This window comes from Heterodontus francisci, chromosome 1, assembly GCF_036365525.1.
Source record: "Heterodontus francisci isolate sHetFra1 chromosome 1, sHetFra1.hap1, whole genome shotgun sequence".
Lineage (NCBI taxonomy): Eukaryota > Metazoa > Chordata > Chondrichthyes > Heterodontiformes > Heterodontidae > Heterodontus > Heterodontus francisci.
The window spans coordinates 37,013,782-37,041,699 of NC_090371.1; the positions used below are offsets into that span (position 1 = coordinate 37,013,782).

The 27,918-nt window shown below is 41.7% G+C and overlaps 1 protein-coding gene across 2 annotated transcripts in view; it reads left to right on the forward strand.

Moving 5' to 3' along the window:
• immt (inner membrane protein, mitochondrial (mitofilin)) overlaps positions 1 to 27,918 on the forward strand; it is a 67,030-nt gene that overhangs the window by 3,987 nt on the left and 35,125 nt on the right. The window contains exons 2-6 of one of the 2 annotated variants that reach the window (XM_068029170.1): positions 15,454 to 15,527; positions 16,431 to 16,620; positions 20,354 to 20,468; positions 23,122 to 23,277; positions 27,241 to 27,366. In XM_068029170.1, coding sequence (XP_067885271.1) covers positions 15,454 to 15,527; positions 16,431 to 16,620; positions 20,354 to 20,468; positions 23,122 to 23,277; positions 27,241 to 27,366 — 661 coding nt within the window. The remainder of the gene's footprint in view (positions 1 to 15,453; positions 15,528 to 16,430; positions 16,621 to 20,353; positions 20,469 to 23,121; positions 23,278 to 27,240; positions 27,367 to 27,918) is intronic. The other variant, XM_068029180.1, reaches the window with a different exon arrangement.

A 27,918-nucleotide genomic window follows, 5' to 3' on the forward strand; every position in this document is an offset into this window, starting at 1 on the left:
AATGAGAGGAAGATCTTTTTTACACAGTGAGTGTTAATGACTTAGCTGCCCATGAGGTTGGTGGAAGCGGAGACAATCAATGATTGCAAAAAGAAATTGAATGGGCAGTTGAAGGAAATAAACGTACAGGACTACGTGGTTCTAGCCGGGTAGTGGGACTGACTGGATTGCTCTGCATAGAGCGGCATGGTCTCAATGGGCCGAATGGCTTTCTCCTGTGCCTCTATGACTGAGAGTTACAGATCTCAGGACATCACAGTTTGTGAACCCAGATAAAATACAGAGTTGTGATTACATTACATATACAATGTTACACCACAGCTGTGGCTCAGTTGGTTGCACTCTCCCCTCGGAGTCATAAGGTTCTGGGTTTGAGTCCCACTTCATGGCTTGAGCACAAAAATCAAGGCTGATACTCCAGTGCAGTACTTGAGGAATGATGCACTATTGGAAGTGCCACCTTTTGAATGAGATGTTAAACTGATCTGTATGCTTGAGTAGATGTACATGCAAACATACGAATTAGGAGCAGGAGTAGGCACCTTTGAGCCTGCTCCGCCATTCAATAAGATCATAGCTGATCTGATTGTAACTGATTAACTCCACATTCCCGCCTACGCCCGATAGCCTTTCACTTCCTTGCTTATCAAGAATCTATATACCTCTGCCTTAAAAATATTCAAAGACTGCTTCCACCGCCTTTTGAGGAAGAGAGTTCCAAAGACTCACGACGCTTTGAGAGAAAAAAATTCTCCTCATCTCTGTCTTAAATGGGTGACCCCTTATTTTTAAATAGTGACCCCGAGTTCTAGATTCTCCCACAAGGGGCAACATTCTTTCAACATCTACCCTGCTAAGACCCTTCAGGATCTTATGTTACAATCAAGTCTCCTCTTACTCTTCTAAACGTCAGCAGATACAAGCCTAGCCTGTCCAACCTTTCCTCATAAGACAACCCACCCATTTCAGGTATTAGTCGAGTAAACCTTCTCTGAATTTCTTCCAACGTATTTACATCCTTCCTTAAATAAGGAGACCAACACTGCACACAATACTCCAGATGTGGTCTCCAATGCCCTGTATAACTGAAGCATAGCCTCCCTACTTTTGTATTCAGTTCCCCTTGCAATAAACAATAACATTCTATTAGCTTTCCTAATTACTTACTGTACCTGCATACTAGCCTTCTGCAATTCATGAATTAGGTCACCCAGATTCCTCCCCATCTCAGCTCTGCAATCTCTCACCATTTAGATAATATGCTTTTTTATTCTTGCTGCCAAAAGTGACAATTTCACATTTTCCCCACATTATCCTCCGTTTGCCAGGTTTTTGCCCACTCACTTAACCTATCTATATCCATTTGTAGCCTCCTCATGTCCTCTTCACAGCTTATTTTCCTACCTATCTTTGTGTCATCAGCAAATTTAGCAACTGCACCTTCGGACTCTTCATCCAAGTCATTTATATAAATTGTAAAAAGTTGCCACTGATCCCTGTGGCACTATTTCAGTGTCTTGGCCAATATTTATCCCTCTATCAACATGATGAAAACAAATTATCTGGTCATTATCACATTGCTGTTTGTAGGAGTTTTCTGTGTGCAAATTGGCTGCCGCATTTCCTACATTACAACAGTGACTGCACTTCAAAAGTAATTAGTTGGCTGTAAAGCGCTTTGAGATGTCCAGTGATGGTGAAAGCTGCTATATAAAAGTAATTCTGCTTTTTCTTTCTCCCTTTCCATTCTTGACATATTTCAAAGTAATGTAGTTTAGTTGAAAGTTCTTCTTTGTATTTGGGAGCAGAGCTAACTCCCATAGTGAAAACTGTAGGGGTGGGGCAAAACATATCAACATGTTGTGGTAAGGAAAAGTTAAGTTTGGATTTAAAAAGACTACATTGCAGGAGGAGAGGAGCAAAGTTAAAGTTAACCCCTATTAGTCTGAAGCTAATTCTCAAAATGATTAAGCTTGCTTTGTTTTTACAATTCTCACTTGAAAAAAGTAGATGAAATGCATATTTTTTTGTAGTATTCATTATCTGTTTACAATTGCAATTGTATACACCTTTTGGATGCCTTAAAATGAAGCTCAGTCTGCTTGTTCGGGTGGATGCAAAATATCCCATGATAGTTTACAAAATAGAGCAGAAATCTGAGCGCTACCACAAAGGAGCAGTTGAGGCAAATAACATAGATGCATTTAAGGGAATCTAGATAGGCACGTGAGGGAAAAGAATTGAAGGATATGTTGATAGGGTTAGGTGAAGGTAGGAGGAGCATAAACATAATTTCTTCCAGGATTCTTTAGATTCTAGAACAGTCCCCATGGAGTGGAACATCACTATTTAAGAAAGGAGTGAGAGAGAAAACAAAGAACTATAGACCAGTTAACCTGACATAAGTAGTTGGAAGACAAATGGCATGTTGGCCTTTATTGCAAGGGGATTGGAGTACAGGAATAAAGAAGTCTTGCCAAAATTGTACGGGGCTTTGGTGAGACCACACCTGGAATGCTGTGTGCAGTTTTGGTTTCCACATTTAAGAAAGAATATACTTGCACTGAAGGCAGCGCAGCGAAGATTTACTAAATTGGTCCCCAGGGTGAGATGGTTGACCTTTGATGAGAGGCTGAGTAAATTGGACCTATATTCTCTGGAGTTTAGAAGAATGTGAGGCTATATAATTGAGACATACAAGATTCTGAAAGGGCTTGATAGGGTAAAAGCTGAGAGATTGTTCCCACTGGTCAGGGAAGCTAGAACACGGGGACACAGTCTCAGGGTAAGGGGCCAATCATTCAGGACTGAGATGAGGAGAAATTACTTCACTCAAAAGGTTGTGAATCTTTGGAATTCTCTACCCCAGAGGGTTGTGAATACTCCATCATTGAATACATTTAAGGCAGGGATAGATAGATTTTTGGTCTCGCAGGGAATCAAGGGATATAGGGAGTGGACAGGAAAGTGGAATTGAAACCCAAGATCAGCCATGATTGTATTGAATGGCAGTGCATGCTTGATGGGCCATGTGCTCTGCTTCTCCTATTTCTTGTGTTGAGCTCTTGTGTGAAAAATGCTAAAATTTATTGTTAGGGATGTTGCAACAGGGCACTTAGGAAATCGTAAGATGACTAGTTAGAGTCAACATGGATTTATGTAAGGGAAATTGTCTTGTTTGAGGCTGTCACTTGCAGGGTGCATAAGGGGGATCAGTAGTTTGTGTATTTGGATTTTTAAAAAGCATTCACTGACGTGCACAAAATTAAGGCTCATGGGATTGGGGGTAATATATTAGCATGGACTAGGGATTGGTTAACAGACAAAAAACAGAGAGTAGGAATAAACAAGTCATTTTCAAGTTGGCAGACTAACTAGTAAAGTGCTGCCAATTAGAGCTTGAGATTCAGCTATTTACAATCTATGTCAATGACTTAAATGAGGGGACTAAGTGTAATGTATTCAAGTTTGCTGAAGATGCAAAGTTAGGTGAAAGTTAAGCTACGAAGAGGATGCAAAGAAGCTGGAGGGAGATATAGACAGGTTAAGTAAGTGGGCAAGAAGATGGTAGGTAAAATAGAAGAGCAGGATTTTTTTTAAATGGTAAGAGACTGGGAAATGTTGGTTCGAAGATACCTGGGTGTCCTTGTACATGAGGTGGCACAGTGGTAATATTACTGGCCTAGTATTCAGAGGCCTGGATGAATGCTGTGGAGACATGAGTTCAGATCCCACCATGGTAACAGGGGGAGCGGGGGAGGAATTTAAATTCAATTAATAAGTCTGGAATAAAAAGCTAGTCTCAGTAATGATGATCATGAAACTACCAGATTGTTGTAAAACCCATCTCGTTTACTAATGTCCTTTAGGGAAGGAATTCTGCCATCCTGTATGTGACTGCAGAACCACTGCCCTCTGAAATGGCCTAGCAAACCACTGTTACATCAAACTGCTACAGAAAAGTTGAAGAATAAAACTGGGCGAAGTCCAGGTCCATCACCATTCCTGGGTATATGTACTGTCCTACCGGCAGGGCAGACCCACCAGAATGGCGGCACAGTGGTATACAGTCAGGAGGGTGGCCCTAGGAGTCCTCAACATTGACTCCGAACTGCATGAAGTCACTTGGCATCAGGTCAGGCATGGGCAAGGAAACCTCCTGTTGATTACCACCTACCAAACCTCCCTCAGCTGAAGAATCAGTACTCCTCCATGTTGAACACCACTTGGAAGAAGGACTGAGGATAGCAAGGGCATGGAAGAAGGTTCACTACACATTACCAAAAGTAGCTTAGCACCATTGCTGGTCGAGCGCTGAAAGATGTATCTGCCAAACTGGGCCTGTGCCAGGTGATGAGAGAACCAAAAAGAGGCAAAAACCTACTTGACGTCTTCCTCGTTAATCTACCCGTCACAGATGCATCTGTCCTTGATAGGATTGGTAGGAGTGACCGCTGCACAGTCCCTTTGGAGGCGAAGTCCTGTCTTCATACTGAGGACACCTTTCATTATGTTGTGTTCCATTGCCATCAATGCGACAGATTCAGAACAGATCTAGCAGCTCAAAACTGGGCATCCATGTAGTGCCGTGGGCCATCAGCAGCAGAATAGTTTTCAACCACAATTGGTAACCTTATGGTCTGGCATATCCCTCGCTTTATCATTGCCATCAAGCCAGGGGACCAACCCTAGTTCAGTGAGGAGTGGAGGAGAGCATGCCAGGAGCAGGACCAGGCATACCTAAAAATGAAGTGCCAACCTGGTGAAGCCACAGCACAGGACTACATGCAAGTTAAACAATGGAAATGGCATGCTGTAGACAGAGCTAAGTGATTCCACAACCAATGGATCAAATCAAAGCTCTGTAATCCTGCCACATCCAGTCGTGAATGGTGGTGGACAATTAATCAACTAACCAGCGGAGGAGGATCCACAAACATCCCAGCCATCAATGAGGGCAGAGCCCAGCACGTCTGTGCCGAGAACAAGGCTGAAGCATTTGCAACCAACTTCAGCCAAATTTGCTGAATAGATGATCCATCTCAGCCTCTTTCCGAGGTCCCCAGCATTGCCAATGCCTGTCTTCAGCCAATTCAATTCAGTCCATGTGATATCAAGATACGGCCGAAGGCACTGGATACAAGAAAGGCTGTGGGCCCTGACAGCATCCTGGCTGTAGTACTGAAGACTTACACTCCAGATCTAGCTTCGTCCTTAGCCAAGCTGCTGCAGTACAGCTACAATACTGGCATCTACCAATAATGTGGAAAATTTTCCCGGTATGTCCTGTCCACAAAAAGCGAGACAAATTCAATCTGACCGATTACTGCCCATCAGTGTGCTCTCAATCATCAACAAAGTGATAGAAGGGGTCATTGACAGTGCTATCAGGTGGCACTTACTCACTAATAACTTATTTACTGATGCTCAGTTGGGTTCTGCCAGGATCACTTGGATCCAGACCTCATTACATCCTTGATCCAAACATGGAATAAAGAGCTGAATTCCAGGGTGAGGTGAGAGTGACTGCCCTTGACATCAAGGCAGCTTTTGATTGTGTGTGGTATCAAGATTCCATAGTAAAATAGAATTCAATGGGAATTGGGGAAAACTCTGCGCTGGCTGGAGTCGAGCCTAGCACAAAGGATGTTGGAGGCCAATCATCTCAGCCCCAGGACATCACTGCAGGAGTTCCTTAGAGTAGTGTCCTAGGCCCAACCATCTTCAGCTGCTTCATCAATGACTTTTCCTCCATCATCAGGTCAGAAGTGGGGACGTTCGCTGATGATTGCACAATGTTCAGTACCCACAACCTTGAACAAGGGCAGCAAGCACATAGGAATATCGCCACCTGCAAGTTCCCCTTCAACTTACACACCATCCTGACTTGGAAATACATCGCTGTTGCTGCACTGTCACTGGGTCAAAATTCTGGAGCTCCCTCTCTGACAGCACTGTGGATCCACCGACACCACATGGAATGCAGCAGTTCACCATACCTTCTCAAGGGCAGTTAAGGATGGATAATAAATGATTGCATTGCCAGCGATGCTCACATCCCATGAATTAATTTAAAAATCACAGAACATTAACATGCAAGTACAGCAAGCAATTAGGAAAACAGATGCAATGTTAGCCTTTTATTACAAAGGAATTGGAGTATAATAAAGAATTCTTGCTGCAATTATGTGAGACCACACCTAGAGTACTGTGTATGGTTTTGGTCTCCTTACTTTAGAGGATGTGCAACAAAGTTTGGCTAGGCTGATTCCAGGGATGAGGGTATTGACCTATGAAAAGAGATTGAGTAGCGTTAAGTCTATGTTCCCTAGAGTTTAGAGGATTGAGAGGTGGTATCATTGAAACATAAAATTCTTAAGGGGTTTGACAGGGTAGATGCCTGAAGGGTGTTTCCCCTGTTTGGGAAATCTAGAACTAGGGTCGCAGTCTCAGAATAAGGGATTGGCCATTTAGGATTATGAGGAGAAATTTCTTCACTCGGTGTTGTGAATCTTTGGAATTCTCTACCCCAGAGAGTTGTGGATGCTCAATTGCTAAGTAAATTTAATAGCGATAGCTTTTAGGATACTAAGGAAATCAGGGATATAGGGATCGTGCGGGAAGGTGGTGTTGAGGGTGAATATCAGCTGTGATGTTGAACAGCTGAGCAGGCTCGAAGGGCTGAATGTTCTACTCCTTTATATTATGTTCTTAAATGCTGCCATAGACCAGTTGGGCTGAGTAGTCTGTGCTGTAGATGCTATGTAAATTCTCTTTCCCAACATACATCTCTCATCCGCCACCACCAAAACAGATAAGCTGGTCATTCATCTCATTGCCATATGTGGGCTGAATGCAATTGATTGTTACGTTTATTTATTATTCTGTAATCTGTGAATAAATTCGAGCGATTTGTAATGATTGCACTGATGGTTGCAAGAAATGGAGGACGAAAAGTTAGAGATGGATTTTGGGAGGCAATGGAAGAGGAGCCAGATATAGCAAGATGGAGGATCTGAGCTTCCGAGTGGAGCATTGAAGTGTCTGGAAATGCTGCAGAAGAAGAGGGCTTAATAATTGCATTGCATTGACATATACTGGATGTTGATAAAACATTCATACTAACTGCAGCAAATTATATTTTACTGGAATGTATCGTAAGCAAATTGTTTTTATGGTCTAAACTAGATTTCTAAGGCAATTAAGAGCTGCGTATATTGATGTATTTGTAACAAGGGTTGCTTGCAATGAAGCATTCAAACACTTGTTTACACAATGTTTACACAGAGGGTGGTGAGTGCCTGGAACTTGCTGCCGGGGGAGATGGTGGAAGCAGGTACGATAATGACGTTTAAGAGGCATCTTGACAAATAAATGAATAGGATGGGAATAGAGGGATACGGTCCCCGGAAGTGCAGAAGGTTTTAGTTTAGGCAGGCATCAAGATCGGCGCAGGCTTGGAGGGCTGAATGGCCTGTTCCTGTGCTGTACTGTTCTTTGTTGTTTTGTTCTTTATAACCTACCTCCACTGACAGCTTGCAGTTAGTGCACTTGTGTGGAAAATGTCAGTACTTTGTATTGGATACCAATTCTAAACTATAAATGCAAGGTTTTAAAGCTAGAGACAATGCCACCAATAGATTGAAGAAAAGCTGCATCATATATCATCCTAGATATGAACCCCAAATCTGCACAGCAATCCTAGGTAAGGAAGAAGGCTATTACGTTGGACTGACAGGAGGAGGAGGGATGAGGATGCTGAGTTGCAGTTGAGAAAGATTATGGTGTAACAGGTGGGCTAAAAGCATGGTCATAGAGATAGGTTTTTAGGGAGCCTTTTGAAGGAACGGAGAATAGTGGTAAGGAAATTCTGAAGACCATGCCCATGGCCAGGACTTGGTGTAGTTTGTTCAGTGCAATTCGCCCCAAATCAGCCAAACCAGCGCAAAAGATCGAGGAATTTTAAAAGTAAATAATGTTTAGTGCAAATCGAGTTACTGTGATTTTTTGCGCTAGTTTTGAAAGTATTGAGCTAGAGGCTGGCCTTTCCTCAAAACTGGGCATGCCTCCAGATCAAATTAATCATAGTGATCAGTTTCTGCTAACTCCGCCCATTTGTGGGCCTTCAAGGAAGCTCTTAAAATTAAGCTGTGTTTTTAGATGCGATTGGGCACTTCTAAAAGTTTTAAAATACTTTACTAATTTGCTAAGAAACTGGCTGGTGTACAACGATATAGCTAGAAAATAGTTCTGTATAGTTTTTTTAAAGTCATTTAGTTATTTAATATCTGGGGGTACTTTACAAGTGGACACTGATTAAAAGTGTTTATTTTTTGTAATAAACCCATTTTCCACTCTATAAAACTGCACCAAGATACTACTCTTAAAGGAATGTTTAAATGCAAAATTAAAAACAATTTGCATTTAAAACGCTATCCATTTGCCCTAGTTCATGGCAGGTTTTATGTTCTGTTACGGCCACGTGGCGTGACATGGGTGGTTCCCACTGTTCAACTCCCCACCTGACTACAGCAAGTGCATTTGTATTAAGAGTTTAGTCCCTTAGAGTTTTATTTTTCAAATAAACAGTCAGCAACAGGTTTTCTTGTAGGTTTTTAAAACAGAAAGTCAATAGTTTATTGATCAATATGCCTTACAGCGAAATTGTCGCAACCTCATTCACTCACACATGTGCACGTGCACACACACATACACACGCGCACAAGAAGAAACAGATAGAGAAGGGAAAGAGGTAGGTGCATTTTAGTGGGGGGGAAGGGTTACGATGAACCTGTTGAACTCTTTTGAGATTCAAGTTCTAGATAGTTGCAGGCCTGAGATGATTGCAGAGTTCTGTCTTGATTGAAAGTTCTGTTGATGATGGTGGGTTACTTCCAGCTCTCTCTGCTGTATTATGTAGATGTCAGATTTTTTCAGCAGGTTTCTGGCTTGCTGAAATGCCAGCAGTTAAAAGTGGCTTCACCTTCTGGGTCACTCTCTCTCTGTCTTTGTTTTACCTTAAAACAGTGCCACCTCTTGCCTCCTGTTAGGCGACACTCTGGTTTCTTACCTGTGGTAATCACACAATGGCCCAGGATGTGGTTACTTCAAACCTCCTTTGTTTTAGAAGAAGACATTCAATTCTGAATTGGTTTTAGGATAGTTGTAAGATGGATTTCATTCACACTTTTTGGCTTTGAAGATTTGCCCTTTGTCTTTATCAGACTGTTTGAGTACACAAAAGGCTAATCCCCTTTTTCTTCAGTGGCCATTTTGGACTATTGTTCACTTTTTAACATAAAGGTTTATTTTTTTAAAGACAGAGTTCATTGTTTCATAACTCTTCAGGGTTAGTCCGTGAATGTTGTGTCATCGCACCTCTGATGTACATGACAGTTCAGTGGTATGTAAGTAAGTTTCAGTGGAAATTTGAGGGACAAAAATGCTGTTGAAAACTAGCACAGTTCACGGAGTTCCTGATTGATTCGGCTTTGGGTGCAATCGGTCCAAATATGTAACAACTGAAAGATTGACCTTCAGTTCTGGAGCTAGTAAATTTAGTAAATAATGGGATTAACATCCTTGAAAGTGGTTAAGTCACCAGGACCGGATGACATGTACCCCAGGCTGTTAAAAGAAGCCAGGGAGGCAATATCGGGAGGTCTGATTATTTTCCAATCCTCATTGGATGCAGGTGCGGTGCCAGAGGATTGGATGAGTGCTAACATTGTACTTTTGTTTAAAAAGGGAGCGAGGGCTAGACTGAATAAATACAGGCCAGTCAGTCTAATCTCCGTAGTGGGCAAAGTATTGGAATCAGTTCTGAGAGACAGGATAAACTGTCACTTAGAAAGGCATGGGTTAATCAGGGATAGTCAGGGATTTGTTAAGGGCAGATCTTGGTTTCTAAATAACTTGATTGAATTTTTTGAGGAGGTAACAAGGAAGATTGATGAGGATAGTGCAGTTGATGTGGTCTACATGGATTTTAGCAACGCTTTTGACAAGGTCCCACATGGCAGACTGGTTAAAAACATAAAAGCCCATAAGATCCAGGGGAATGTTTCAAGCTGGATACAAAATTGGCTCAGTGGCAGGAAACAAAGGGTAATTATTGATGTAAAAACAAGAAATGCTGGAGAGAGAAGCACAGTGGCGCAGTGGTTAGCACTGCAGCCTCACAGCTCCAGCGACCCAGGTTCAATTCTGGGTACTGCCTGTGTGGAGTTTGCAAGTTCTCCCTGTGTCTGCGTGGGTTTCCTCCGAGTGCTCCGGTTTCCTCCCACATGCCAAAGACTTGCTGGTTGATAGGTTAATTGGCCATTATAAATTGCCCCTAGTATAGGTAGGTGGTAGGGAAATATAGGAACAGGTGGGGACAGGTAGGAATATGGAATTAGTGTAGGATTAGTATAAATGGGTCGGCACAGACTCAGTGGGCCGAAGGGCCTGTTTCAGTGCTGTATCTCTAAAACTAAAAACTAAAACTAAGCGGAGATAACGATTCAGGTCAGTGACCCTTCTTCAGAACCCCTGATTATTGACTGGTGTTTTTGTGACTAGAAGGCTGTTTCCAGTGGGGCTCCACAGGGCTCAGAACTCAGTCCCCTGCTTTTTGTGGTATATATTAATGATTTGGACGTACATGTAGGAGGCATGATCAAGAAGTTTGCAGACGACACAAATAGCGAGGAGGATAGCTGTAGACTGCAGGAAGATATCAATAGACTAGTCAGGTGGGCAGAAAAGTGGCAAACGGAATTCAACTCAGAAGTGTGAGGTCAGACAAGACAAAGGAATACACAATTAATGACAAAACTGAGAGGAGTAGAGGAAATAAGGGACCATGGAGTGAATATCCACAGATCCCTGAAGGTAGCAGGACAGGTCGATAAGGTGGTTAAGAAGGCATATGGAATCCTTTCATTTTTTAGCTAATGTGCAGAATATAAGAGCAGGAAGGTTATGATTGAACTATATAAATCATCAGTTAGGTCACAATTTGAGTATTGTGTGCAGTTCTGGTAGCCTCATTACATAAAGGATGTAATTACCCGAGAGAGGGTACAGAGGAGATTTACGAGGATGTTTCCTTGCCTGAAAAATCGCAGCTATGAAGAAAGGTTGGATAGGTTGGTGTTGTTCTCCTTGGAGCAGAGGAGGCTGAGGGGAGATGTGATTGAGATGTACAAAATTGTGAGGGCTTGGATAGAGTGAATGGCACAGAGGTCAGTGACTAAGGGACATAGATTTAAAGTGATTGGTAGAGATGAGGAACAATTTTTCACCCAGAGGATGGAAGAGATCTGGAACTCACTGCCTGAAAGGATAGTAGAGGCAGAAGTCTTCAACTCATTGTGCACCTGAAGTGCCTTAAACTGCAGGGCTACAGACCAAATGCTGGAAAGTGGGATTAGGCTGAGTGACTCGTTTTTTTGGCTGGTGCAGACTCAATGGGTCAAGTGGCCTCCTTCTGTGCTGTAAACCTTCTGTATTTCTACGAGAGTCAGACTAGCTGCATTAATCTGGTCAGTGGTGGTTATCAAGCTTGTATTGCAAAAACTAGTCTTCAATCTAACAAATTTATTGCATTTGACATCGATTGGATTAATTTGAGTGGAATAGCCTCCATTACTTCAGAGCTGTGAGAGGTTGTAAAAAAAAAAAAGCCGGTGCTTCTATCATTGTGTTCCAGTGCACATCTTAATTGGCTGTCTCTTGCTGCTGCTAGATCACAGTATTACTGAACAGAGCTTGATCACTAGTCAACCGATAATTTGTCTTCTATAATAGCTCCGATGAAGGGTCACTGACCTGAAACGTTAACTCTGCTTCTGTCTCCACAGATGCTGCCAGACCTGCTGAGTATTCCTAGCATTTCTTGTTTTTATTTCAGATTTCCAGCATCTGCAGTACTTTGCTTTTATTATATAATTTGTCTTCTACGTGTTTGACTGGTGAACTTAGAAAACGTTCTACATGTATCAATCAACTCCTAATCCTAATTTGTCTGACAGCTATATTATGAACTCTGGAATAATCTACTCAGTGCTGTGAAATATAAACTTTACCCCTAGAGTATTGTATATCACCTTGCGTGCACGTGTGCATTCTGTTACTTTGTCCAGTTTGTTGCACTGGGGCCGTTTTCCTGCATGCCACCCAGTTTTCAGAGCTAACTCTTGATGGGCTGAAAACGGTAGATTTCATTAATAGGTCACCAGAATAGATATTACTTTTAGCTTTAATTCCAAGAATTAGGATTTTCAAGATGTTGGACAAATGTTCTGTAGATCGGTGAAATTCTGTTTGTACAAAGATAAAAGGCACTTTGCATACCAAGTCCAATCTAATCTCTCCTATGCTTATGTATCCTGAATTCCTTCTGTCTGTTCACGTGCAGATTTTGGCTGCTACTCCAGTCCTAAGCCCATTTCTTCTTTCTTATATTTTCTCTCATCCTTCTCTCTTTTCTCCTCCCCTTTCTGTCACCTGTCATGCCATCTTTCATTTCTGTTTTCTCATGTGCTTTTCCCTCTACTCAATCATTACTCCTTTGCCTTCCTTCTCTCCTACTACTATCCGAGTCTTGGATTCCCCTTAAATAAGCCCACACCTACCATCTGTGCCTCTTTGAAGGGTCCATTGAGGCGTACACATCACCATCTCTGTGTAAGCAGCGATTCCAGCTTTTCCATCCTCTCTCTCTGATCACCCTGTCTAGTATGTCTGCTGATGGCTAAAGTCATCCGCCTCTCCTGTCTCACTCATCCAATCAACCACTGCCCTTTGTATTTTTTTTTATTCTTTCGTGGGATGTGGGCATTGCTGGCTAGGCCTGCATTTATTGCCCCATCTCTAATTGCCCTTGAGAAGGTGATGGTGAGCTGCCTTCTTGAAATGCTGCAGTCCTTGAACTCTGCACTGTGCCAGTGGATTAGCAATCACTGCCCTTTTCAGCATATTCCTCTACAAGGCCCATTCATTTACGAACAAGACCCTTGCCATTCACAGCCTTCGTTGTGGATGATGACATTGACATCCTAGCTGTGACTGCAACTTGGTCACTGATAGTGACATTGCATTTTTCCTTACTGAAGCCTACTTGTGGTGAGTCTAACATCAGTGGTTGGGAAACTATTGGAAAAATTCTGAGGGACAGGATTAATCTCCACTCGGAGAGGCAGGGATTAATCAGGGATAGTCAGTATGGCTTTGTCGGGGAAATCGTGTCTGACTAACTTGATTGAATTTTTTGAGGTGGTGACGAAATGTGTAGATGAGGTTAAAGCAGTTGAAGTAGTAGTTTATATGGCCGTCAGTAAGGCTTTTCATAAGGTCCCGCATGGAAGATTGGTTAAGAAGGTAAGAGCCCATTGGTATTGGTCGAGGGTTGTTTTTGCGAGTGGAAGCCTGTGACCAGTGGTGTACCACTGGGATCGGTGCTGGGACCCTTGCTGTTTGTAGTGTACATTAATGATTTAGATGTGAATATAGTAGGTATGATCAGTAATAAAAATAAGAAATGCTGGAACCACTCAGCAGGTCTGGCAGCATCTGTGAAAAGAGAAGCAGAGTTAACGTTTCGGGTCAGTGACCCTTCATCGGAATGATCAGTAAGTTTGCAGATGACACGAAAATTGGTGATGTCGTAAATAGTGAGGAGGAAAGCCATAGATTACAGGATGATATAGATGGGCTGGTAAGATGGGCGGAGATGTGGCAAATTGAATTTAATCCTGAGAAGTGTGAGACAAGGGAATATACAATGGATGGTAGGACCCGAGGAATTACAGAAGGTCAGAGGGACCTTGGTGTGCTTGTCCATGGATCACTGAAGGCAGCACGCAAGTAGATAAGGTGGTTAGGAAGGCATATGGGATACTTGCCTTTATTAGCCGAGGCATAGAATATAAGAGCAGGGAGGCTGTGATGGAGCTGTATAAAACGCTAGTTAGGCCACAGCTGGAGTACTGTGTACAGTTCTGGGCATCACACTATAGGAAGGATGTGATTGCACTGTAGAGGGTGCAGAGGAGATTCACCAGGACGTTGCCTGGGCTGGAGCATTTCAGCTATGAAGAGAGACTGAAAAGGCTGGGGTTGTTTTCCTTAGAATAGAGAAGGCTGAGGGGGAAACCTGATTGAGGTATACAAAATTATGAGGGGCATAGATAGGGTAGATAGGAAGAAACTTTTTCCCTTTGTGGAGGGGTCAATAACCAGGGGGCATAGATTTAAGGCAAGGTGCAGGAGGTTTAGAGGGGATTTGAGGGAAAAAAAATTCCCCCAGAGGGTGGTTGGAATCTGGAATGTACTGCCTCACAACATTTAAGAAGTATTTAGATGAGCGCTTGAAACGTCATAGCATACAAGGCTACAGGCCAGGTGCTGGAAAATGGGATTAGAATAGTTAAGTGCTTGATGGCCGGCACAGACACGATGGGCCGAAGGGCCTGGTTTTGTGCTGTATAACTCTATGACTCTTAACTATAGTTTCCACCACTTGCTCTGGCCAAACTACCGAGATGGTGGCGTTGATTTAATAACCAAGTCACATCTTACTATTTCCCCTACTCCTCTGGTACAATTCTTCTTTGGAGCATTTCTTGTGCCACAACTCTTGACTCTCCTATAAAGTTCTTGTTGTATATGGCTCCTAGCCCCACTCTGAGTTTCTTTCAGAAATATCTTTCCACCCAGTCTGTGCACTGTGATCATCCGCCTCCTTGATTTTAATCTCCATCTTAGTTTACCTTGTTTTCCCTCTTCTAAATTTGCTGCCCTTCTGTTCTCTCTAAACATCTCCCTCACGCCCATATTCACAACCTTGCCATGTGACTCCTGTCTAACAGCAATGTGGTTGATGCTTCCTTGCTCAACTAGGAACGGACAACAAATAGCCATCTAGTGCATGATACCCATACTTATACCCACCGCTGCATCTTTGTGGCTGTAAAAATGAGCAGCATCATTTCGTCACATGTGGCAAGTGTGAAATGTTAACTCTCTCTTTCTCCCTGTACAGATGATGCCAGACTTACTGAGTATTTCCAGCATTTTCTGTTTTTATTTCAGATTTCCAGCATCTGCAGTATTTTACTTTTGCAAGGAAGCCTCTTGTTACTCTTCAGTTGGAGTATTGTGTACAATTCTGGGCACCACATTCTTTAATTTAGGGTGTCAAGGCCATGAAGAAGCTATAAGGGTAGTTCACCAGGATATCAGTTTACTAACTGCCTTGTAAATGTTTCATGTAACTGGCTGAAATTGGTGGTGTGGATTACAGGCCAATGATGTTATTTACCAAAACAGTCATTTGACCTCAATCTGCAACGTATAACAAATTGAAACTTTTTGAGTACGTTATTTTGAGGAACAGTAAGGTTCTTTGTCAGGTAGAGGCTTCCCTCTAACTTTATTAAACTGTTCTTTCTTCCCCTTCTCCCACAGAAGTGCCTTTGTGGTAAATCACAGCTCCGTCCCTTGCAACAATGCCGTGGGTACACAACTGGAAGTAGTGCTGGGTGTGTATATGTTATTATTTATTAAAATCCAGAAAAGTGGAGTATTTATTTCTAGTTTACTTCCTTTAGTGTGTGGTAAATTATTTAAATATTCCTTCCTCTCCCAATAAAGGAGGAGAGTGCGTGTTCCAAGCAAAACTCTTGAGGTGGGGCAGTTATTCCTTGTTGCATTACACCTGCCACAATAGGATGATGGGTCATCTGATATTGGGACTTTATTATTGATACATTGTGAAATGCAGGAATGGAGCATATTTGCTCTGATGCTTTTTCCTCCTCTGTTTGGCTGTTTATTTGTCATTGTTAAGGAAAGAGCCTCTGCTTACTTTGCCTCCTCCTTTTGGGCAGGACTAGAACAGTATTGGTATTTCTTGATTGTTGTAGTTGCTGTACCTGTATTGGATTGATGAACTCTAATTCTAAAACTAAGCATTACATTAAATAGGCATATCAATTCTTAATTTTTTTTAACCAAATTCTACTTATATTTGTGAAATCATAAAAATGAGCTTCTCAGACTAAATGCTGGCAGTACAAAAATGAGATAATGTAAACTCTGCATCAGTTAAGCATTATAATTAAGCAGTTATAATTTTACAGAATAAATTTTAAAGTATGAACTTCAATAATGAAATTAGATCCAGTTTGATGTTCAATTTCGTTTATTCAAGCAGTGTTCAGGCACTGTTTTGCACTGTATGGCAAACCTATAGCCTGGCTCTTACAGTTGGCTTATACTGATTCCTGCATTCAGTAATGTGTATTTAGACAGAAGGTGACTATCTTTTATGAATGAATATTATGATGGAAAGCTACTAAATTTGTAAACCATTAGTGCATTTATCTTGCGAATGTATTACTTTCCATTTTTCTAGCTGTCTTTTTTTGTCTTTCATAACCCAGTGCCTCAGCAGGCAAAATTGTAGGAGGAAGTGTCCTGTTTATTGGAGGAGGCCTAGGTGGCACTATATTGTATGCAAAATGGGATCCCAAATTTCGGGAGAATGTAGAGAAAACCGTCCCATACTCTGAAAAAGTGTTTGAACTGGCTCTTGGTCCTGCACCATATAACATGCCTCTATTGAAAAAACAGGTATGTATGTAAGTATTTATGTATGTATAAGCCATTGCAATTTCGGCACACTCACTCCATTGTTCATTTCAGTTGACTTCACAGAATCATAGGCTCCTTCTGTACTGTACTATTCTATCGGCCCATCAAGTCTGTGCTGGCTCTTTCGAGGAGCAGAAGTCTTAGGCTTACTCCCCTGCTGTTTCTTCATATCCCTACAATGTTTCCTCCAAGTATTTATAAATAAGAATGTAAGAACATAAGAAATAGGAGCAGGAGTAGGCTATTCAGTCCCTCAAGCCTGCCCCGCCAATCAGTAAGATCATGGCAGATCTGCCCCAGACCTCAACTCCTCTTTCATGCCAGCTACACGTAGCCCTCAACTCCCCGATATTTCAAGAACCTATCTACCTCCTCTTTAAATATTTTCAGTTATCTCGCCTCCACAACTCTGGGGTAGAGAATTCCAGACATTCACTACCCTCAGAGAAGAAATTCCTTCGCATCTCAGTTTTAAATGAGTGTCCCCTTATTCTGTAATTATATCCCCTAGTTTGAGATTCCCCCACTAGTGGAAACATCTTCTCAACATCTACCCTGCCAAGCCCCCTCAGAATCTTGTACATTTCAATAAGATCACCCTTTATTCTTCTAAACTCTAATGAATAAAGGCCTAACCTGTTTGATAAGTCAACCCCTTCATCCCAGGAATCAGCCTAGCGAATTTCCTTTGAACTGCCTCCAATGCCAGTATATCCTTTCTTAAACACAGTACTCCAGGTGTGGCCTCACCAACACCCTGTCTAGTTGTAACAAGACTTCCCTATTTTTAAACTCCAATCCTCTAGCAATAAAGGCCAAAATTCCATTTGCCACCTTAATTACTTACTGCACCTGCATGCTAACTTTTCGTGTTTCATGCGCAAGAACACCCAGATCCCTCTGTGCTGCACTTTTTTGAAGTCTCTCTCCATTTAAATAATAGTCTGCCTTTTGATTCTACCTACCAAAGTGCATGACCTCACATTTTCCTACATTAAACTCCATCTGTCAAGTTTTTGCCCACTCACTCAACCCATCTATATCCCCTTGCAGATTCCTTATGTCCTCATCACAACATGCCCTCCCACCTATTTTTGTATCCTCAGCAAATTTGGATATATTGCACTCTGCCCCTTCCTCCAAGTCATTAATATAGATAGTAAATAACTTTTTTTTAGAGATACAGCACTGAAACAGGCCCTTCGGCCCACCGAGTCTGTGCCGACCAACAACCACCCATTTATACTAACCCTACAGTAATCCCATATTCCCTACCGCCTACCTACACTAGGGGCAATTTACAATGGCCAATTTACCTATCACCTGCAAGTCTTTGGCTGTGGGAGGAAACAGGAGCACTCGGCGAAAACCCACACGGTCACAGGGAGAACTTGCAAACTCCGCACAGGAGAGTACCCAGAATCGAACCTGGGTCCCTGGAGCTGTGAGGCTACGGTGCTAACCACTGCGCCACTGTGCCGCTCTATTGAGGCCCTAGGACTGGTCCTTGTGGCACTCCACTAGTTACATCTTTCCAACCTGAAAAAGACCCATTAATCCCGACTCTTTGGCTTCTGTGTGTTAACCAGTCCTCAATCCATGCTTATACATTATCCCCAATACAGTGAGCTCCTATTATTATTATTATTATTATCCAATTGCTTTTGAACGCCACGATTGAATCTGTGTCCACCACCCCATCAGACAGTGCATTCTAAATCCTAACCACTGGTTGTGTAAAATAAAAAAAAGGATTTTTCTTCATGTCGGCTCTGGTTCCTTTGCCAAACACCTTCAATCTGTGCTCTCTGGTTATTGACCCCCTTCAGCCATTGGAAACAGTTTCTCTTTGTTTACCCTATCTAAAACCTTAATGATCTTAAGCAACTCCAGTAAATCTCATCTTAGCCTTTCTCTGCTATAAGGAGAACAACCCCATCTTCTCTAGTCTATCCACGTAACTGTAATCCCTCATCCCGAGGGTAAATCTCCTGTACCCGCTTCAAAGCCTTCATATTCTTCCTGAAGTGTGAGCTCAGAATTGGATATAATACTCCAGCTGGGGCTGAACCAGTATTTTATGTAGGTTTAGCATAACTTCCTGTTTTTGTACTCAATGCCTCTATTTATAAAGCCAAGATTTCACATGTTCTATCAACTGCTTTGTTAACTTGAACTGCTACCTTCAAAACACCCACAAGTTTCTCTCTTGCACCCATTTTAAAATGGTACCATTTAGCCTATATTGTCTCTCTTCATTCTTCCAACTGAAATTTGTCACCTCACACTTTTGTGTTGAGTTTCATCTGCCATGTGTCTGCCCATTCTACTAGTCTGTCCGTGTCCTCTTGAAGTCTGTTACAATTTTCTTCACCGTTTACCACACTTTTAAGTTTTGTGTCGTCTACAGATTTTGAAATTGTGCGCTGTACCTCCAAGTCATTAATGTGTATTAGTTCTAGTATTGAACCCTGGGGAACTCCACTGTATAATTCTGTCCAGTCCCAAAAAACAGCCATTCACCACAACCCTCTGTTTTCTATTCCTTAACTAATTTTGTCTCCATGCTGATATTAGCTTTTTTTTAATCCCAGATTTCAATTTTGCTAACAAGCCTAATATGTGGTACTTTACCAAGCACCTTTTGAAAATCCACACACACCACATCAATTTCATTGTCCTCATCCAACCTCTGTTACCTCATCAAAAAACTCAACCAAGTTGGCAAAATTGTTTTCTTCTGGTGTTCTGCTTTGACTATCCCCAGGCCACACACCATGAATTCCACTAACTGCATCTCCCTTATACTATGATCTAGACTGGAAATCAGGATATGCAAGATTTTTGTCTTTGTTGTTTAGTGCACTTCATGGTGCCGTGCATAGCACATACAAAGTTTAATTCAATGGACCCTTGGTTTGCACATTTCTCAAGTTGCTGATATTAGTAGATCTTGATGCTGTGTTTAGAATGTCGATCAACGAGGCAACAGTGCTAAGAATTGGCCTTTCCAAATCCAAAGACTTATAATCATACAACAAACACACAAAATAATTAAGCATGAGTGTGTCTGAACTGTCTGGACTTCATGGCCTGGCTTACCAAAAGTTTGCAAGTTGCACATGTCTCATGAACATGTGGTTTGCATACTCTTATCTGTGATGATGGGCACAGATCCAGTTTCTACCTTGTTATCCTGCATTCATCTCTCCTGATCTGTAGATGTTGGTTATACTTTTACATGAAAAGTGTCTCAGTTCTCAGATATATGAAGGGAGTATCACCTATTGGCAGAATCCTTGGAAATAAGTTTGCGGGGTTGGAAGAACTTAGAGATAGATGTTTGACCTGTGGACTAAAACCGATCTTGTTTGACTTCTTTCTCTACAATCTGCATCGCAAAAGTCTGTTTGCGTACATTCATGTTTTCTTGTCTGGTTCCTCAGTCACTGCAGGATCCAAGAATGTAAAGAACTAGTGGGAAGAGCCATTGTTTATTGAAGCTAAAAGTCTAGAATCTGTTCTGCTGAAATAGAGTTTGTGGGGTACAGTATTCTATATTTTTGACAAACATGAGTTGAGATTGTGATAATATGAGCAGCTGGCTCCAGCATATTAATGACTTGTGGTCAAGTATTTCTAATTGTACAGGTTATATTTTGAAGTATGTAGGATGGCAGTAGTTAAATTTCATCTAAATTACTGTTTTAAGGATATGGAGGATCCATTGAAAGTATCAACACCTACTGAAGTGTTGAAAGAATCCAAACTGCCGAAATCCATGCAAGCTAAAGAAGCTTCACCCATTGAAGAGGTCATGGGAGAAGGTAATTCGGAATTGTGTCGTGAAGATTTCAGTGCAAGTTATTGCTTTAGTGTTGTCCGAAAATATATTAAGGTTAAGTATGTGAAACTACTTGGCTATAAGTTATGAGAATTGTTGTCTGAAATGTTCAGGTTTGAACTGCGATTTTATAATAGATTATCCCAAGTTAATTTTGATAGAATATAAATGAGTGGAAGATATGAGCAACATAGCTTAAATCCAGATCAGGACAAGTCAGTTTATGCATTGCTGATGTAGCCTATCTTGAATATATTGGCCTGAGACATTTTGCTGCTTACAAGCTGATTGTTGATTGATTCTTTCAAATTTTCTTCATAAATGGTCTTTACATAGAAATCCTAGATATTCTAGAACAAAAACAGGGCATTCTGCCCAACTGGTCTATCCCAGTGTTTATGCTTCCCAAAAGACTCCTCCCGCTCTACTTCATATAATTCTATCAACATATGCTTCTAACTCTTGTTTCAGAGTTAGTTGACTCAGCAGATGAGATGGTAATTGGTAATTAGTTTTGCTCTCTTCTGCCCAGCATTGTTCAGTAAGCAACAGTCAAGTGGACTATCTACTCTGTTTTCTACCATAGTTTTGAGTCCAAACAACTAAAATGTATAATTTTATTAGTGCTTTAATTAAACACTGTCAAGATTTTCTTGCCTTTTTTCATGCTTGTTAACAGAAGCATTGTTGGGGCGATCCCCTTTCCTGCTTAATCCTTTCACCAATGTGTCCTTTGATCTTCTGCCAGGAGATTTGTCCATTAGAACTGTAGCTTTGCTCACGGTTTGAACACAAGTGTTTGTGGGTCAACTGGTGGAAAACAAATCTGAAAGTAATTGATTTAAGAAGTTGTCCATGGTTTGAGATAAGAACCGTCAATTGAAGCATTTAATGCAGCATTGGGGAATGAAGGAAAAATTATTTGAAAAGTGCCCTGTGTTCAGAAAAGAACAAAGTAGGTTTTCTTTTTCTGTTTTTATGGTGGTGAGTGTAGGTTGGGGAAGGAGCCTTTACAGCATTTACTGGTATTGGGAAAGGGCATAGATCAAATCTTTCTTTAGTATAGGATAGCCCAAACTTTTGAAAATGGAATTGAGGAAGGAGCTTTATTGTTTGAGGAAATTGCAGATGAAGAATAAAGGAGAACAAAGCAATTGTAAGAAATAACAAAGGACTAAGAAGAAGGACAAATAGGAGGATAAGAGATTAAGTAGATAATGTAAAGGAAAATAGATTTTTTTTTTGTATGGACAACTGTAGAATGAAACAGAAAAAGGAATATTGATAAGAGTGGGAAGGACATAGAAGACAGAAGTCAAAATATGAAAGAAAATAAGTTTTATTAAAGGATAACTATGTGAAGGAGCTACAACTAAGAAAAAATCTAGAGGAAAATGTTTGTGAAAAAATGCAATTGGATGGAGCTTCACCTGGCAGAGTGTATTGTGAAAATATTCAGGACTTTTGAACAATTATTTGTTGTTTTGCAAGACGTCGTCTTAAGATAATCGTAAAGGTATAGTACTCAGTAATTAGTGCCAAGTCTTGGGGCTGTCCTACTCAGTGCCATTGAAGGTGACCACACTGGCTCAACATCTAAATCAATAGTTCAGCTTCTATTACAAGAGGGACTACTAGTGCCAAGCAGGGCTGGGGACTGAGCACCCGGTCTGGGAGTGGATTGGACCCGGGCTGGGTGGGGGTAGCTGGGCAGAGCTCACACTCAGTGCCGCCCTGGGAAACAGCAGCCATGTGCTTATTGTGAGGAGCTGTGTCCGCAGTAAGACAGGATCGTGATGAACCTGGACTCAGTAAAATTAATAGAAAAATGATAGTTTAGGAAGCCGAGGAATTGGGAGATACAAAAATGAAGTACTATAGTGCTGCCACCAGGGAAAGATGGCATTGAGTATGACATTGATAGTTCCCTGAAGTTACATTTCAAAATTAGTGTCTTGACTTTACTGAAAGGACTTCCCTCTTGTAATAGAAGCTGAACTATTGATTTAGATGTTGAGCCAGAGTGGTCACCTTCAATGGCACGTACTGTGAAAGTCTAATTATTCTGTAAATGGTATTCATGCAGAGGAGCATGATTTTTGGAGACAGCAAGCTTTGGTGGTGTTACAACTTCTCAAGCACGAAGAACCAGTTTCATGATTTGACATAGGGTGGCGCAGTGGTTAGCACTGCAGCCTCACAGCTCCAGCGACCCGTGTTCAGTTCTGGGTACTGCCTGTGCGGAGTTTGCAAGTTCTCCCTGTGACCGCATGGGTTTCCGCCGGGTGCTCCGATTTCCTCCCACAGCCAAAGACTTGCAGGTTGATAGGTAAATTGGCCATTGTAAATTGCCCCTAGTGTAGGTAGGTGGTATGAGAATTGAGGGAAGATGGGGATATGTGGTAGGGGACATGGGATTAATGTAGGATTAGTATAAAATGGGTGGTTGATGGTCGGCACAGACTTGGTGGGCCGAAGGGCCTGTTTCAGTGCTGTATCTTTCCATGACTCTAAGTCTTAAATTAGTTAGCATATAAAGTGTGAAGTGACTGTATTTCCCTTGGATGCTTTATTGAGAGCCTGATTTTGAAGCTGTATAATCCTCTTGCCCTTCTCAAACGCCACTCTGTTTTCAGATTCTTCTAAAGATGCAGCTGCAATTATTTCTGCTGTTGGTGATGCTCCAACAGTCCCTGCTCCTGTGGTCCAAGTTGAACCAAGTACCCTACCCCAGGAGCACAGCCCAAAAACCACATGTGAGCATGAAATGGAACACAAACATGATCAAAGTGGTAAGTAAAGAGACGTGTTTATGGACAAACAGTGAAATTTTGCCTGATGCATCAGAGATTATGTTTTAGTCAATTAGGGTGCATTACATCATCACCAAATTGCTGGTGCTAAAGCTTTTTTTGATGAAGTTGGCCGTTAAATTTTTATCTATAATTGTTGGTGAAGAAACAGTGAAAAATCAATAGTTGTCACACAAAACTGATGACGAACTATCAGCTGAAGACTGAGAGATGGAGACTATTGACTGTAGCACTACATAGAGAAAGGGAATACCTGCCTGCTAGTAGTAAACTAGTTTTAAATGAAGAGAAAGACCACCAATATCATGCCAGCTGTACTCCTGGTGTAATAGCTTGTCTGAAATGAAACAGGGAAAATTGAATGCTGCAAGGCAAGGGGTAAAGATGATTATTTTTATATTTGAGCTCGACCATGCCCTACCACCCTCTTGAAATTTCTTATTCAATCACTAAACCAGGAAACAGTAAGATAATATAAATTGCATAGGAAATTCTATGATTCACAGAGAGTAGTTCTACAGAAGATCCACTTTGTCTGTCTTTGTGTGTGTCTGTGTGTAACTAAATAAATAAATGAACCTATATCTCATGCATCCCCAATTTTCATCGCTCTGCCATTGATTGCTGTGCTTTCAACTACGTAGGTCCTAAGGTCTGGAATTCGCTCCCTAAACCTCTTTGTGTTGCCACCTCTTTCATCTTAATCTACATATTTGACCAAGCCATTTGTCACCTTTCCTGATCTCTTTGTGGTTCAGTGTCAAATTGTTTGATAACGTTCTTGTGAAGTGCCTTTGGGCATTTTACTACGTTAATGGTGCTATATAAGTGTAAGTTGTTGTATGTATGGTTGTGTCAACAAAGAGGGATAATATTGTGGCACTTAAAAGATACGGCCCTCACCACTTATACAGCCCATGCTGATCTTAGACCACCATGTATATCGAGCAAAAAATGCTAACCATTTTCCATTACCAAGAGAGTCAATTAGAAAGGTGCTGTTTGTACCATATTAAGTCTGTTGACTATTGATTAGCAAGTTTGCAGACGACTCTAAGATTGGTGGAGTAGCAGATAGTGAAGGGGACTGTCAGAGAATACAGCAGAATATAGATAGATTGGAGAGTTGGGCAGAGAAATGGCAGATGGAGTTCAATCAGGGCAAATGCGAGGTGATGCATTTTGGAAGATCCAATTCAAGAGTGAACTATACAGTAAATGGAAAAGTCCTGGGGAAAATTGATGTCCAGAGAGATTTGGGTGTTCAGGTCCATTGTTCCCTGAAGGTGGCAATGCAGGTCAATAGAGTGGTCAAGAAGGCATACGGCATGCTTTCCTTCATCGGACGGGGTATTGAGTACAAGAGTTGGCAGGTCATGTTACAGTTGTATAGGACTTTGGTTCGGCCACATTTGGAATACTGCGTGCAGTTCTGGTCGCCACATTACCAAAAGGATGTGGATGCTTTGGAGAGGGTGCAGAGGAGGTTCACCAGGATGTTGCCTGGTATGGAGGGCGCTAGCTATGAAGAGAGGTTGAGTAGATTAGGATTATTTTCATTAGAAAGACGGAGGTTGAGGGGGGACCTGATTGAGGTGTACTAAATCATGAGAGGTATAGACAGGTTGGATAGCAAGTAGCTTTTTCCCAGAGTGGGGGATTCGATTACAAGGGGACACGAGTTCAAAGTGAAAGGGGAAAAGTTTAGGGGGGATATGCGTGGAAAGTTCTTTACGCAGAGGGTGGTGGGTGCCTGGAACTCGTTGCCGGCGGAGGTGGTAGACGCGGGCACGATAGCGTCTTTTAAGATGTATCTAGACAGATACATGAATGGGCAGGAAGTAAAGAGATACAGACCCTAAGAAAATAGGCGACAGGTTTAGATCGAGGATCTGGATCGGCGTAGGCTTGGAGGGCCGAAGGGCCTGTTCCTGTGCTGTAATTTTCTTTGTTCTTTGTTCTTATTTTGTTGATCCTTTGTCCAGTATTTACTGAAGTGTGATGTTCAGTTTTTATCCCGACAAGGATTCCAGGAAGCCATGTGTCCCACCCACCATTGTTCTTTGTTGGTAGACTCTCATTTTCTGTTGATACTTTTCTAGGTCAGTGCAGGAGCTGGGTGGAAGCTGCATCAAACAACAGTTCACATTTCAGTGATCAATAGGGCCCACAGGGATTACAGCAGTGGAGATTGACTTCACCATTCACTGCTTATTGCGGGTAAATTGCACTAACACCAATGTGCCAACTATAAGTAGTGGGAGATGGATTTTGGAGAAAAACAAATGACTAATACATTTTTTTTTATTCATTCATGGGATGTGGACGTCACTGGCCAGGCCATCATTTATTGCCCATCCCTAATTGCCCTTGAGAGGGTGTTGGTGAGCTGCCTTCTTGAACCACTGCAGTCCATGTGGGGTAGGTACACCTACAGTGCTATTAGGAAGGGAGTTCCAGGATTTTGACCCAGCGACAGTGAAGGAACGGTGATATAGTTCCAAGTCAGGATGGTGTGTGACTTGGAGGGGAACTTGCAGGTGGTGGTTTTCCCATAGTTGGTAGAGGTCGCGGGTTTGGAAGGTGCTGTCTAAGGAGCCTTGGTGCGTTGTTGCAGTGCATCTTGTAGGTGGTACATACTGCTGCCACTGTGTGTCGGTGGTGGAGGGAGTGAATGTTTGTAGATAGGGTGCCAATCAAGCAAGCTGCTTTGTCCTGGATGGTGTCGAGCTTCTTGAGTGTTGTTGGAACTGCACCCATCCAGGCAAGTGGAGAGTATTCTATCACACTCCTGACTTGTGCCTTCTAGATCGTGGACAGGCTTTGGGGAGTTAGGAGGTGAGTTACTTGCTGCAGGATTCCTAGCCTCTGACCTGCTCTTGATGCCATGGTATTTATATGGCTACTCCAGTTCAGTTTCTGGTCAATGGTAACCCCTAGGATGTTGATGGTCGGGGATTCAGCGATGGTAATGCCATTGAATGTCAAGGGGAGATGGTTAGATTCTCTCTTGTTGGAGATGGTCATAAATAGTTACTTCACATCAGTCTTTACTGATTTAAAGTTGCTTAAATGAGAAAATCAGGTTTCCAGGAAAATCAAAGGACTAGCTGGATGTTATGAAATTAATGATGAGTGATTGTGATATGTTTCTAATAAATTGGACGGTTAGATGCTTTTAAAATAAGCAAAGCACCTGAGGTACAGCTGGCATCCCCACCTCTTCAAGAAGATGAGAACTCCAATTAATGAAACTGTAACTGAAACATAGAAAATAGGAGCAGGAGTAGGTGTGTAGGCCATTCGGACCTTCGAGCCTGCTCCGCCATTCATTATGATCATGGCTGATCATCCAGCTCAGTAACCTGTTCCCGCTTTTCCCCCATGTCCTTTGATCCTTTCATCCAAGAGCTATAGCTAACTCCTTCTTGAAAACATATAATGTTTTGGCCTCAACTCCTTTCTGTGGTAGTGAATTCCACAGGCTCACCACTCTCTGGGTGAAGTAATTTCTCATCTGACAACTGTGTAAGTTCACTAAATGAAGGGAAAGAGTTTTAAGGATTGGAAATTGACCAATGTAGCAATGTGATTTAAAAAAGGATCAAGAAGTATACCTGGAATCTATTAAACAGCAAGTTTATTGTCACTTGTAAGAAAATACTTGTTAGTTTTAAGTTGGGGACCACTTGGGAAGAAACAGCCAAGTTGGAGTTTTAAGATGTTGCTGATGAAATGGAAAATGTGGTTGATATGAGTTACCAAGGGCAACATTGAATTGTGCAGTAAAAATGGGCTCAGTAGGCAACTAGACCTGTTTCTGGAGAGAGAGGTTTGAAGAATATATTGAGTAGTTGAATAGGGGGAATTTTTTTTTTAAAGGACACATTTGTGGTGCAAAGTGACCTTCTGGTCATAAATATGTCCTTTTGTTCTTAAAAGGTGAAAGCTGTAGTTGTGAAAATGAAGCCTTGCAGGGTCAACACCTCGCAGTAGAAGAACGTCCACCTCAGGAGGTTGCAAAACACCTAGCTCAGCGAGATAGAGAGGAAAACGTCAGAGTTGTTGGTAAATAAAATAAAATTCAAATCCCTTTAGTTCTAACAAATAAATTTTGTGACTAACACAAGCCACATGTAGCATTCCCCAGTTGCAAGAGATCTCGACCTGCATTGTTTTTTTGGTGGCGTTTTTCTTAATTTTCTCCCGTCCTGTCCTGAAGGTGGCAGTTTGCATTAGGGTTGCAGCTTGCTATTACCTTCTTCAAGTAAGAAAGGCTTGCACATATATTGTGCCTTTCATGACTTCAGGACATCCCAAAGCACATGACAACTAATGAAATGCTTTTGAAGTATAGTCACTGTTGTATTGTAGGAAACGCAGCAGCCAAGCACAACAAGGTCCCACAAACGACACTGTGATACCGAACTAGATAATCTGTTTTTTTAGTTGTTTTGGTTGAGTGATAAATATTAGTTGGGATATTAAAAAGCATTCTCCTGCTATACTTCAAAATAGTGCCATGGGATCTTTTATGCCCACCTGGGAGGTCAAACAGGGCCTTGGTTTAACGTCAGTACACTTAATATTCTTACCACAAACTACAATGCTATTATTTAT